This window comes from Schistocerca cancellata, chromosome 1 (genome assembly GCF_023864275.1).
Source record: "Schistocerca cancellata isolate TAMUIC-IGC-003103 chromosome 1, iqSchCanc2.1, whole genome shotgun sequence".
Classification (NCBI taxonomy): Eukaryota; Metazoa; Arthropoda; class Insecta; order Orthoptera; family Acrididae; genus Schistocerca; species Schistocerca cancellata.
The window spans coordinates 478,082,849-478,096,895 of NC_064626.1; the positions used below are offsets into that span (position 1 = coordinate 478,082,849).

Sequence of the window (14,047 nt, forward strand, 5' to 3'; positions counted from 1 at the left end):
GATCACCAGTACATAGTTTACTGGTCACCATCCTTCTTAACAATCCAAAAAACTAAATCTTTTGGAAATAATAAAAGCAAATCAAGGTACTGTATTAGTACCGCTATATCAATGACTTAATTTGATTGGTAGATGACTGGATACTACAGTTACACAGGGATATCAATACTGCCCATCCGAATATTCATTTCATAATTGAAGCTAAAAAGAGAAAATATACCTCCTAGACAACACAACGTGAAATAAAAACCGCCACCGTCAGTTCTCAGTATGAAGAAAACCGCAACAACCAGTACAACAATACGCAATAAACCTAACCATTCCACACACAAAGAACCAGTCTCAAATATCTACTACACAGACCGAACAGAATTTCAATAAATAAATAGTGGTACACGCAAGAACTAAGCAGACAGCTAGGTGTACAAAATCTTTATAAATATGACTTAGTGGTCAAATTAATGATGGCACAGCGTAAAGCAACACACAAAGTACACAAAATGAGTAAACTGCGAACAACAGGAACACATGGCACATGCTGATATTCGACAACGAAATAACCCAGAGAATAGCAAACATAGTGAGAAAATAAGGAATACCTGTGACATGCAGAACAAACCATACACTATGAAAATATTCAGTTAACCTGCAAAGACTGTTGGGGGCCGGCCGGAGTAGCCGAGCGGTTCTAGGCACTACAGTCTGGAACCGCGCGGTCGCAGGTTCGAATCCTGCCTCGGGCATGGATGTGTGTGATGTCCTTAGGTTAGTTAGGTTTACGTAGTTTTAAGTTCTAGGGGACTGATGACCTCAGCAGTTACGTCCCATAGTGCTCAGAGCCATTTGAACCATTTTTGAACTGTTGGGGGTTGTTTGGGGGAAGAGAACAAACTGCGAGGTCATCGGTCTCATCGGATTAGGGAAGGACGGGGAAGGAAGTCGGCCGTGCCCTTTCAAATGAACCATATCGGCATTTGCCTGGAGCGATTTAGGGAAATCACGGAAAACTTAACTTAGGATGGCCGGACGCGGGATTGAACCGTCGCCATCCCGATTGCAAAGACTGTAAATCCATATACGTGTAGCAGAATGCAAAAATTACAGAACAAGATATTCTGAACATTTAAGAGTATTGAAAGTGAGTGTATAGACTCCATAATTGCAGAAAATCTCATTGAATATGATCACCACCTTTGTGGCATAAAAAGTGACTTCCAGATCCTTAGACAGGTACACAAACTGGGAAGAGAACTGAATAAATTCAAACTATTCACCCGGAAACCAAAAACTAAACAGCAGAACAGAAGGCTCCCAAAAAGGTACTTACAACGTAAATGAGCAAGTGATAAGTGAGTTTGCGAGTACGACATAAATGGTCGTCTGTTTTGATTGCAGTGGCTTAGCTTACACTTTTCACACTGCCACATGAGCGTAGAGCTTAGTATGTGTCATAAATTTTAGCTTGATAAGTCTATCAGCTCCTGAGGAAAAGGAGCCTTAACAGTCTGACAGAGAGACAGATAGAAAAGTGATCCTATAAGAGGCCTGTTTTTATCGATTGAGGTACGGACCCCTAAAAAAAGGACGATAATGGCCTTGTGAAGTTTATCAACTTTTCCATGAAATGCTTGAATACACTGTTCAAAAGAAGTAGGGGAACACGTAAATCAACAACGACCGTCATGTTAAATCTATTTTGATACGGGCGGTACCTGTGGTCTTACTGCATGGCTTGAGATCTTCGCTTTCATGGTATACAACAGTTAAAATGCTTCGCCATCTATTGGCTGTGATATGTAAATACAGAGTGAGGTGACCCCTCAGAAGGTGTCTTCTAGTGAGGTACACAGACGGCAGTTGTCATTGGCGGACGATACATTCAAGCAAGCAAATGATATGCGACATCTTAATACAATGTAAGTTGCAAGGGTGGACTGGTTGATGCAGAAAGGATGGACTTCCCGTCATACTGCTGCAAATTTCAATGTCTCTCCACACGTCATAGGCAGCGTGTCCAGGAATACGAGTGAGTACACAAGTCGAATTGGACGAGGCCGCAGATGCATTACAAACACATATAAAGACCGATCTCCGGCGATCTCTTCGTTGCAGCTTTGCACGGATACCGCCAGACTACTGCCAGACGATCTCAGAAATGTCACTAGAGCCGCTGTGTCCGATCACACTGTAACGAACAGGTTACGAGAAAGGGACGTAAGATCCAGACGTCCTGTTCGAGTAACCCGCTTGACACGACATTCTGCAGTTTGCCTTCGGTTGTGGCGTCCCCACGTCAACTGGTAACTTCGTCACTAGCGAAAAGTGTTATTCACAGACGAGTGCAGGTGTCCTCTGATTTAAGTGATGGCGGTGTTCGTGTGTAGGGACCCTTGGTGGGGGTACCTCCATGCTGTAAAGGAAATCGACAGATGGACAAGGTTATGTGATACTGTGGGAAGGCATCAGTGTTGACAGCCGTCCAGATCTTGCCACTGTCATGGTAGCGTTACCGCCAGGCAGTATGTCGACCGGATCCTGCTGGAGCATGTGGAGGGTGTTGCGGTAGGGATGTCCTGCGAAGCCTGCAGATTCAAGCAGTTGCATCGTTTGTGGAACGCGCTTGTTAGCCGTGTTCGTAGTCGCCCTGTTCCACCACAGACTCTTCACTCTCATTGAAACATGGGGAAGAGTACAATAGGCTGAAATCCGTAGACTTACACGGAGTCTGCCATGTAGGTGACAGGCAATGATAAACACTCACGGAGGGCACACACTTTACTGAAGCTCTTGAAGTCCAATGAAAAGCGTCCTGGATGACGGGATGAATGATTGTTTACACTTTGTTTTTGACACTTTTGGTACATTTCAGTGCATTTTGTTTAAACGATCGAGGTCTTAATGACGTTTTGTTGTGTACTTAATTTGTGAAAGGTAAAGTTATACATTGGTGACTTAGATTGCTCAGTGGAGTATGGCACACGCCCGAAATCATGTTCCCCTAATTCTTTTCAGCAGTGTAGCCTCGTCACATTAGTAACCGCAGTGCACAGTACCAAATCACGTAGAAATGTGCAAACGAAAGGCAGTGGGGAATCTGCTTACTGTGCTCTCGGATGTAGATTGCCGTCTGGAGCATGGCCGTAAGGGGAGTTAGAACGGAATTTTTTTTTTCACATTTTCGGATGTTTATCTCATTATAAAATTTGCAGTGATATACATCTCACTTATAACCTCAGATAGGGAGTATATCTACACCGGTTGAAAATGTTAAAATTTTTACGTGCATTACTTCAAGATCTAATAAAATCGGTAACTTTTTATATAGAAGGCTGGGGATTGCTGTGTTATAAATGTTAACAGTGTTGGTCATGTTCAGAAGAGGATGGGCACTAGGTTGAGGAAACTGAAACAAAGTTTGACAGACAAGAAACTTTCTGATGGTAATACCATAAGAAGCAGAAAATGATTGATGAATACTGCACTATTATGGGATGGCCATTAGAAATAACACTGAGGATTTGTTGAAAATGAAGCAGGCAGTATGGGCTACCTTCTTCCACAGACTGTCAACTGATGAAAAACCAGTACACCACCTTTGCCCTCCTGGACCTGATTCACGGTGCAATTACCGCAATGCCCAGTACTCAAACAGTTCATACAGCCATAAACATTCCATCCCAGCAGCAGTCATAGATATCACAAAACCTATTTACACAGACCTGGCAAATCCTGAATTACTGAAGAAGTGTCTGCATGGTCAGACTCAAAATCTCAATTAATCGTTCAATAATCTTATGCTGTTATTGCTTTTAATGATGGCAAAATTGATAGGGTGAAAGTGCTACAGCATATGAGAAGTAATTCTGGAGCAAACTGCATCAGAGAACTTTAACGGATGGACAAGGTTCGCATTGATAAAGCAGAGAACGCAGCACAGTTGGCCACTAAGGAATCCAAAAAGAAGAAAAGAAGATAAAACTTAGAAAAAGAGCAGGAGATGATATACAGTATGATGCAGGGTGCTTCTGAATGACTAAAAATAGAAAAAAATAAGCATATATTAACTTTAGAAGCCGTTCCCGAAAATTTACATTTTCTGTTGCATCTTCCCCTAAATCACAGAAACCACTTCGAGTAGAGCATACAAATTTTCAGGGAGTAATAACATACCTATCCTGAGTCTACTGAACTAAAAAAAGAACAGTGTTATGTGTAATTAAAATTATTTACGATAACGTCCAAAAAAGTGCACAAAATTTTAACCGTGTAATGAAAAAATTCTATTTCCGAAAGCAGTGACTGAAATGCAATTATTGTACTTCAGTAGACTCAGAACATACAGTTTAATGTCCTGTAAAAATTTCGTGTCAATGGCTACAGTGGTTCCTGAAATACAGGGAAGCCAAGTCACTAAATTTAACATTGTCGGTATAGGGCGTTCCAATTCCCCTTAAAGACAAAAAGCATTGCGGTTCAGCTGAGGACTGACAGAAGCACGTACCGTAATTTCTGGGACCTAGAACTGTTCATTTGAAGTCCCAACTCTTGCTTTTAGACTAATACACATGACAACACTATCCATAATTTAGTGGTTGCGGGTGAATTTCATTGGATTAAATTAACGACAAAGTAACTTCTGGAGAAGGCTGAAGGGCGACCCGTGTAGAAGAATAGGGCGGCAGATACGACCGGCGGCTTCCCAGAACCGCACGGCTGCAGCTTCGGACCGCGGCCATAGGCCGGCGTTACGCAAGCAGCGTGCTGCCCATTAGCTGTATGTGGCTCCTCTCCGTAGCGGCCAAACCGGCCCCCGTCAAGTCGTTACGCTAGTGTTTATGTGTTTCGAGGAAAAACGGTCTCCTTGAAACTCATCTGTCTCTTCCCAGATATTCCCAAGAAAAGTCGTCAAGCTCTTATCGCGCCGGACAAGGAAATTACAGAATGACTTTGAACTTCTTGTCACGGAACGAAATACTTTTGAAGGTGTGTCAGTTTCGTGTTTCAGAGGATTCATAAATGATAAACAGTATAGAAATATAGCTCTAACGACACATAAATCATGGCTACGACATAAATCTATTTCGTTTTCGCGAAAGGCTGGTGAACGTTACCCACGTTAGAGGATTGATCAAATAAAACTACTTTGTTTTAAGGACTTTATAACGCAAAAGGACACCCGCTTCATTGATGGAAAGAGAGAGCTGCCGGACACCTTTTCTGCTGAAAGGGATAATTCTGTCCTTTGATTTATCGCGCACTTCCTTCGTATCTTAGTTTCACTTCTTCTTTTGAGGTATGTTTCAGGTGTGTCACCGTTGTCAGTTTCTTCTCCGATAGTCCAACTAAAAACAGTAAGCCATAATTTACATGGCTGGCTACAGGCTTTATCGAAGTACTGTGGCTTTAAGGAGTCTCGAAATCAGACAGTGCCCTCTGTATATATAGCACGAAACCTTACAACGAGTCCTTGTTATCTGAGAGCAGACTATACACATCCATGCACATCCCACTCAACATACGAATCCTCTGCGATATTCTGAATATTTCCTATATGCAACATAAAAAATGCCATTTTTAGCCTGAAAGTTATTTGTACACTTCCATGGTATCTAATTTGGAGGATTCTCAAAGCTGTGACAGGTTAATCAGCGACACATGTTAAATAATGAACGAAAGTCATGAAAGAAACTCGATCGAAATTGTAAAATTGATTAGGTGCATTTTACTGGGCATTAATGTTATCAGTTGGAGACAGGTGGCTACTCGCTGGATGGCCACCTCCAGTGAACGCTTGTGTCGTTGCATTTAATAAGGAAAGGAAACTGAATTTACCGTCCATTCAAAACTGTCCTCTATGCACTAATGAATTATTTACAGCTACAGTGTGTGGAGAGGATAACTAAAACGCGATATTGGCGGAATGATGAATCCATCAACGGAAATTAACTGCTGCAATCTTTACCTATGGCAATATTTTCGTTTACTTTGTACTTTCTGTGTGATGTATTTGAAAATCTTTCTTTCAACAGCTCTTACGTAGATGTAATAAAGCTGAGATTCTATGGAATTTCAAATACAGAAAACTATGGTATGTATTTAAGTAGAGAATCTATTACAATGCCCGCCATATTATTTCGTGCCTAATGGGACACATTGTCGAACCTAGCGACGACTTACAGACGTCAGGGCAAGACAGCATCAGCTTCGACAAATTGTTGTCGAGAATCGCTCCTGAGAGAAAGATACCACTGGATAGAGAGGATAACTGTTGCAGGTTTCCATCAAACAGTGAGAGTCAAAATGGTTGACATATTTCACCATCATTTTCAAGATACTGGTTCCGAAGAAACACTCCAACATTAGCTTCATTAGGCGGATTTTGCAACGTATAAATTGTTGATTTAACTTAGAGAAACAATAGTTCGTACAGGGACAAGGAATACACCGCAGATAATGTATACCACATAACATGGTCCATCAGGTCTTTAAAACTAAAAGATGGCCACTTTAGCTTATGCCCTGCTCCAGCTGATGCGATACCTGTTATGGTCTGGGAAGTAGTGCCATGGGATCCTATCAGTGTTACTGCATTTCATAGAGTGTGACTTACTGTCAGCGGCCACTAAATATGTATGGTGGTGGTTGTTGGGATGTTTAAGGGGGACTAAACAGCGAAGGTCATCAGTCCCCCATATATATGATAGCCTACGTGTCTTCTGTTAAACGTATTGTTGCTTAATACGGTAGCTGAAGAAAGTTGACGGATTACGAGTATTAAGACACTGGATCGGCTTCGGTTGAATCGGCACCTAAACTCCCGCCCCGGCACAAAGACAGACATTTCCTACAGTACTTCTAAATCACGTAAGACGGGATGATTCCTTAAACAGGGCCAAGTCTAGCCGCATCTCTCATCCTTGCCCGTCTGAGCTTTGTCTCCAGTGACCTCAGCGAGACACGAAGCTTTTTAGTTTCCTTCCGTAACACGCTCTGATGTTTGTACTCGAAGTTGTGCAAGTAAATACAATAGATCTTGTGAGGTAACGCAGTGATTAAGACATGGGGCTCCCCATCTCACCATTTTCACTGCTAAATCACATGCAGCTAACGCTGGGTAGGTTCCTTTGGCAAGCTCGTGGCTGATTCCATTTCTATTCAGTTCTTGGTGAGTTTGTGCTCCGTCTCTGGCGATGTAGATACCGACAAGATGCTACATTCTAATTTCTCTTTTAGAACTACACTGCTATAGGGTTTTAAGAACAACGCAAGGTACACATGCTGTGCTGGAGGGGGGAAGGCGGGGGTGGACGGTCGGTATGGTTGGAAAAGAAGAACAGACTTCGTACGCCGCGATCGCAGTGTACACACTTTTGCTGCTCCAAGATGACCGATCTCAGCAGTGTTACGCAATCATCATATGATCTTAAGGGACTTGTAATGAAATTGTCATGTTGCGTTACAGGAAGTCAAAGGGTATAAGACAGTCCACACGTATACATATTTTCATAAGATGCACAGAGTTGATAAAATGCACACAGATACGTAAGAATGTGTGTATACGTATGGAGTGCCTTTGAGTTCGTGTAATGCAACATGGCAGTTTTATAACAAGTTTCATAAGATCAGATGGTGGGAACATAAAATCGTTGAAACCGGTCATAGTTTCATATGATCAGATGGTGGTAACATAAAATCGTTGAAACCGGTCATCTTGGAACAATAAAAGGTCTACACTGCGATCGCGGCTTAGGAAGTGCGTTCTTCATTTCCAGCCATGACCAGTGGTAGTCTTTTGGCCATATATATCATCAAGTGGCAATATTAATGTGACAGTGGTCTGTTCTGGAGACTAAGGTACACCGCAGATAGTCCTGTTCGGCATGATAATGACATTCGCCTCTTGTGCACGTATTGACACTTTGTGATCGATGTTTGTCTACATACTTTCTATATACTGTTCGTGACATACGTAGATGCCTAGTTCGAAATGGTTTGTAGTTCTGTGGGACTACTCGCAAACCACGCAACTGTGCGAAGTGTGTGACTTTGCTAGAAAAGTATTCCGAAGTACGTGCAAGCTTGCAGCGCTCAGTAAAAATGCTGGCTGCTCAATGTAATGTGATGCGCATAAATAGATGAAAGGAGTCGATATCGCTTGAGCAAACAATCGACGATCAGTGACTGGTGTCAGTCATAAACGTCAGGTATGTGGGAGTTTCTGCCCGGTACGATTTTGTAGCCAGCTGCTACACCGAGAGAGATCGTTAGGATTCGATGGAAGTGCTGTACACTCTCGAAGCAAGTCCCTCGTAAAACTGTCGTTCGACTCACAATGTTCGTCGGCCCAGGAACCACATCAGTTTTTATTGAATAGTGAAAACAGACAAAGTTGAAAGAAGAAACGCACGACGCGTCAGGGGTTTGTTTAGTCAGCTGAAGATAGTGACAGAAATTTCCGACAAACTCTGAAGATGTTACGTGAATCACAGATTATCTTACAAAATTCCGAGTGCTTACTTGTCAGTACGAGTCAAGAAACGTGTTACTACACCCAGCACATGTGTCGGGTTGTAACGGTGACGTAGGGTGGCAGGAGGGGGAATTCCGGTGCTGTGTGCGCTGCACCAGAGACGGTACCGAGGCTCGAGAAACAGAAATACGGACGCAGGTGCAGCAGAATGGCGGCCTCGTTGGCGCTGGAGCAGCGAGCGCGCGGCTGTGTACTCACGCGCGGAGCAAGCGGCGGCGAGCAGCGCCAGCAGTAGCGGCAGCGGCGGCGCGCTCGCGGTCATGGCTGCGGCCGGACTGTGCGCGCCGGCAGAGCCGCTGCCAGCCGGCGGCGCGGCCCCGCCACGGCCGCAGCGTCACGCGCGCCGCGCTGTGCCTCTTCCGCGCGCAGCCGCTGCAGACACCGCGCCGCGGCGGTTCAAGGGCGTGCGCACGCTCCGCTAACGGCGCGCAGCGCGATTCGCAACTACTGCCTGTCTACAGGTGGAGAAGACTCGGAAAGGCTCAAGAGTTCCCAGAATTTTACTCGTGACTTTCGAGTTTGACACTCTCGCATAGCGTAAAGCCGTCGGCACACGTTGAGCGTGGAGCGTGCCGAGTTTCTGACGTCATAGCGTTGAATAGCACGCTCAGGAGTCTTTTCGAACGTGCAGAGCAATATCTGGCATGTCAGATATTCTGAGCGTGCGTCTGAGCGTTGACCGATGAGATGGCACAACGCCACCTACGTCACACACACGCCGTCTCCCTTGAGTACAGAGTTGTGAGGGTCCATATTGGCATTCATTTCAAGCCTATATGTATATATGCCGTTTCTGAGCACCAGCAAAATGAGAATCACTGGAAAACCCGTTGTTAGCTGTGTGATTCGTTCCGATAAATAATAAGAAACATGTTCATGGCAAAAGAATTATTGTAACGAGCGTATTATGAGAGTAGGCTATTTGAAGGCAGTGACATACTGAATGTCCACCCAAAACGCATTCTTCTTCGTACAATTTGTTATAATTAAATTATAATTAATAACATAATTATCTACGATTAACGTTTTTACCAAGTGGTAACACAATATTTTTTAGAAATAGCATCCTATTGTTGGTTTAGCGTAAGGAGTAGCTGAGTGGTCAGCGCGGCAGTCTGTCAATCCTAAGGGCCCGGGTTCGATTCCCGGCTGGGTCGGAGACTTTCTCCGCTCAGGGACAGGGTGTTGTGTTGTCCTCCTCATCATATGGTAGCTCAGCGTGTTTGGTCAGAGGGTTTGCTGCCCTCTGTAGTAAAAAAACTGAGTTAATTGGTCAACGACGAACTTAAACGGGTGTCTTACCACTTCCGCCCCGAGCAGAGGCAACGAACGAAAATGAACAAAAATGAGATTAAAAAAAAAAAGCAGCATCTCTGTCCACTAATGAACTTTTGTTGGGGCGGTGGTTCGCGTCTTAATACATCCAAATTTTTTTACCTAACATTCGACTTTTTACATAGTTCTGATACTTTATTATTAGTTTAATATAAGTATATGCTATAATATTTGATGTTATATAAATATAAGTTCACCTTTTTGAGGGGTGATTTTGTTCGATTGGCTTAATTGCAGGACAGCTTGCGCTACTTGTATAAAGATATTTTGCTCGTTTTTCTTTTACGCTTCGTAAGTCACATGTTGCAAAGATTCTGCTACTGGGTAGGAACAGTGATCAAGTAAGACTGACCTTGAGGTTTTACTAAAATGTGGGAATGATGAAATAATGTTTATCTTATACGGAGAAGTATTCCAAATTTGTACCGCACTGTTTGTAATGGAACTTTTGTAAGCCTGTGTCCTTATTGACTGAACATGGGACTCTCCTTTTCGTGGACGATGGAGGAAATGTGCGTTTTAATAGACCTAACGTGGGGATTTTACGCTCGCCCGTTCAGTAAACAGTGTGATTTACGAACTAGAAACATCCTCAAACTGCCGCTGGAGTGCGTTGCGATCGCGTATACCACGTACCGTACGCACAAGTCGTATCGTTCCAGAGCGTTCAGCAGCACGTTGAACTTGGCACGCTCAACGTTAACGTTCGACAGCACGGTCCGTGTGCCGACGGCTTAAGGCCATCGACACAGGGACCGTGCATTCGAACGCTGAACGTTGAGCGTGCCAAATTTCTGACGTCCTAGTGTGGGAAAAGCACGTTGGGGAGTCTCTCCAAAAGTACACAGCAATATCCAACATGACAGACATTCTGAACGTGCATTTATCCGTTGACCAGTCGGATGGAAGAACGCCACCTACGTCATATGTACGCCATCTCTCTTTCGTACAGACCCGTGAGACGCTAGATTGGCCATCAGTTGAACCCCGTATTTACGAGTGAATATGCCGTCGTCCGCACCCGGTAGCTGAGTGGCCAGCGCGGCAGACTGTCAATCCTAAGGGCCCGGGTTCGATTCCCGGCTGGGTTGGAGACTTTCTCCGCTCAGGGACAGGGTGTTGTGTTGTCCTCATCATCATCATCATTTCACCCCATCGATGCGCAAGTCGCCGAAGTGGCGTCAAATCGAAAGACTTGCACCAGGCGAGTGGTCTACCCGACGGGAGGCCCTCGTCACACGCAATTATTATAATATGCCGTTTCCAAGCATAAGAAAATTCGAGATCTCTCGAAAACCTGTCGTTAATTGTATGATATGTTGTTATAAAATGACGGATAACTTGTGTATTATGAAAGTACGCTATTTCAAGACAACGGCACACTGAGGATCCGTAAGAAATTTAATGTTCTTTATACAGTTTGTTATAATTAAATATCAGTTAATAGCATATCTACGAGGAAAGCTTTCGGTAGACGGTGAGGAGCAAAGTATCGCAACCAAACGCCTGTGCTCGGTATAGCGCAGTGAATAACGTCGCAGACTGCTAAAGCAAGGGGTCCAGTGTCGAAGGTTGACGCCATGCTAAATCCAGATATTTTCATTACTAGCCTTCGCGTTTTCTAATAGGTTCCGATACTTTCTTATTGGTTTAATGAAAGTATATTCTATAATATTCGATGTCATGTAAATATAAGTGCTGTCTTTCTGAGCAGTGAGTTTGTTCGATTGGCTATACCTACAAAACAGTGTGCACTACTTGCAGTAAGATATTTTCCACTTCAATGTTTTAAGTTTTTTTGTTTCACATGTTTAAAAATTTTACTGCTGAATAGGAACAGCAATCAAATAAGAATTTTTATCGCACTATTTGTAATGGAGTTTTTATAAAGCGATGTCCTTAGTGACTGGACATCGTACTTTTCTTTTTGACTCATAACACGCCCATGGATACTGAAATTTTTATTTATATATACTACAAACAGAACAACATAACTAGTATATGGACAAGGGAGCAAATCGGCGTTTTAGTAGAGCGCCTCCATTACGTAAACAGTGTAATCTGCGAGCCAGATACAGCCGACAGCTGCCGCTGGAGAGCACTCCGATCGTGAATACCAGTTGAGAACGCTGTGCACAAGTCGCATCGCTTCCGAGCATTCAGCCGCACGTCGGTCTTGGCACGCTCAACGTTGACGTTCGGAAGCACGGTCCGTGTGCCGACGGTTTAAAGCTGTTGGCACAAGGACTGTGCGTTCCAACTTTGAGCGTTGAACGTGTCAAATTCCTGACGTCATAGTGTGGAAAAAGCACGTTGGGGAGTGTTTCCGAACGTGGATAGCGATATCTAGTATGTCAGATATGTTTGCGTTTGATGGTAGACCAATGAGATGGAAGAACGCCACCCACTCCACATGACGCCGTCTCTTTTCGGTAGAGCCGTGAGACTTCATATTGGCTTTCAGTTGAAGCCCATATGTACGAATATAGATACTGTCTCTAAGCACCAGAAAACTGACCATCTCTTGAAAACCCGTCGTTAATTGTACGACTGGTTGCACCGTAATAAAATGACGGGAAACGTCATGTTGGCGCTTAAAACATTATTGTAACTTTGTTTTATCAAAGCTTGCCGTTTCAAGGCAACTGTACATCGAAGATTCGTCAAAAACGCATTATTCTTGTACTTGTTATTATTAAGCGTCGGTTCAAAAAATCGTTCAAATGACTCTGAGCACTATGCGACTTAACTTCTGAGGTCATCAGTCGCCTAGAACGTAGAACTAATTAAACCTAACTAACCTAAGGACATCACACACATCCATGCCCGAGGCAGGATTCGAACCCGCGACCGTAGCGGTCGCTCTGCTCCAGACTGTAGCGCCTAGAACCGCACGGCCACTCAGGCCGGCTAAGCGTCAGTTAATGAAGCATTCAGACAGTGGTAAGATACAAAGTATGGTCATAAATTATCCGTAGTCGGAGTAGCGTAATGCTTAGAGATGTGGAATTGTAAGACAACAGGTGATGCGTTGTTGGTTCGAATCTCACTAATCAAAATATCCTTGGTCCGGGCTCGAACCCCATCACCGCTTAAATTTCACCGGCACAGTAGCTCAGGGTGTTCGGTCAGAGGGTTGGCTGCCCTCTGTAATAAAAAAAAAAAAAAGAGTGAAGAAGTTCACCGCTGAACTTGAACGGTTGTGTAGTGACGTCTGCCCCGACCAAATGCAACGAACAATACGAACAAAATGGAGAAAAAAGTCTCAATGCATCCTAGTATTCTTTTTACTAACGTTGAAATTTTATAACATGTCTGATACTTTCATGTTGCTTTAATAGAAGTATTTATTATAGTATTGGATGTGATGTAAATAAAGTGCGTTATTTCTGAGGAGTGAGGTTGTTCGATTGGCTTTATCTACAAGACAGCTTGTACTAAGATATTTTTCACTATCGTATATCTAGTTCTGTATCACATGATGTAAAGATTCTGTTATTGAATAGGCACAGCAGTGAAGCATGAGTGACCTCAGGGTTTCACTGAAAGGTGAGGATAGTGAAATAATTTTATCTCAAGTGAAGAACCTTAAAGTTTTCTAATATGTCTGATACTTTCATGTTACTTTAACAGAAGTATTTTCCATAATATTGGATGTGATGTAAATAAAAGTGCGCTGTTTCTGAGAAGTGAGGTTGTTCGATTGGCTTCATCTACAAGACAGCTTGAACTAAGATACCTTTCACTATCTTATATCAAGTTTTGTATTTCACACGATGTAAAGATTCTGTTACTGAGTAGGCACAGTAGTCAAGCATGAATTAGCTTAGGGTATGACTAAAACGTGAGGATAATTAAATAATTTTATCTCGTGTGAAGAACCATCGTAAATTTGTATCGCACTGCTTGTAATGGAACTTACATAAGCCGATGTCCTTATTGACTGGTCAGGAACTTTCCTTTTTGCCTTATAACATGTGCATGAATGAAGTTTATCTTTATTTAAACTACAAAGAGAATAACGTGACTAGCATATGGAAAATGGAGGAATTGTGCGTTTTAATACAGTTAACGTACGAATTTTGCACTCGTCCATTTCGTTAACACTGTGATATGCGAACCAGATACAGCGGACAACTACCGCTGGAGCGTGCTGCTATAGCGTACGAGCCCAGATAGAAG

At 43.2% G+C, this 14,047-nt stretch overlaps 1 protein-coding gene across 1 annotated transcript in view; it reads right to left on the reverse strand.

Annotated features, from left to right (window-relative positions):
- Positions 1-8,794, reverse strand: part of LOC126177426 (serine protease easter-like) — a 155,113-nt gene extending 146,319 nt beyond the window's left edge. Inside the window, exon 1 of the mRNA XM_049924455.1 lies at positions 8,729-8,794. Within this exon, the coding sequence (XP_049780412.1) occupies positions 8,729-8,792 (64 nt within the window). The 5' untranslated portion in view covers positions 8,793-8,794. The remainder of the gene's footprint in view (positions 1-8,728) is intronic.
- Between the last annotated feature and the right edge of the window lie 5,253 nt (positions 8,795-14,047).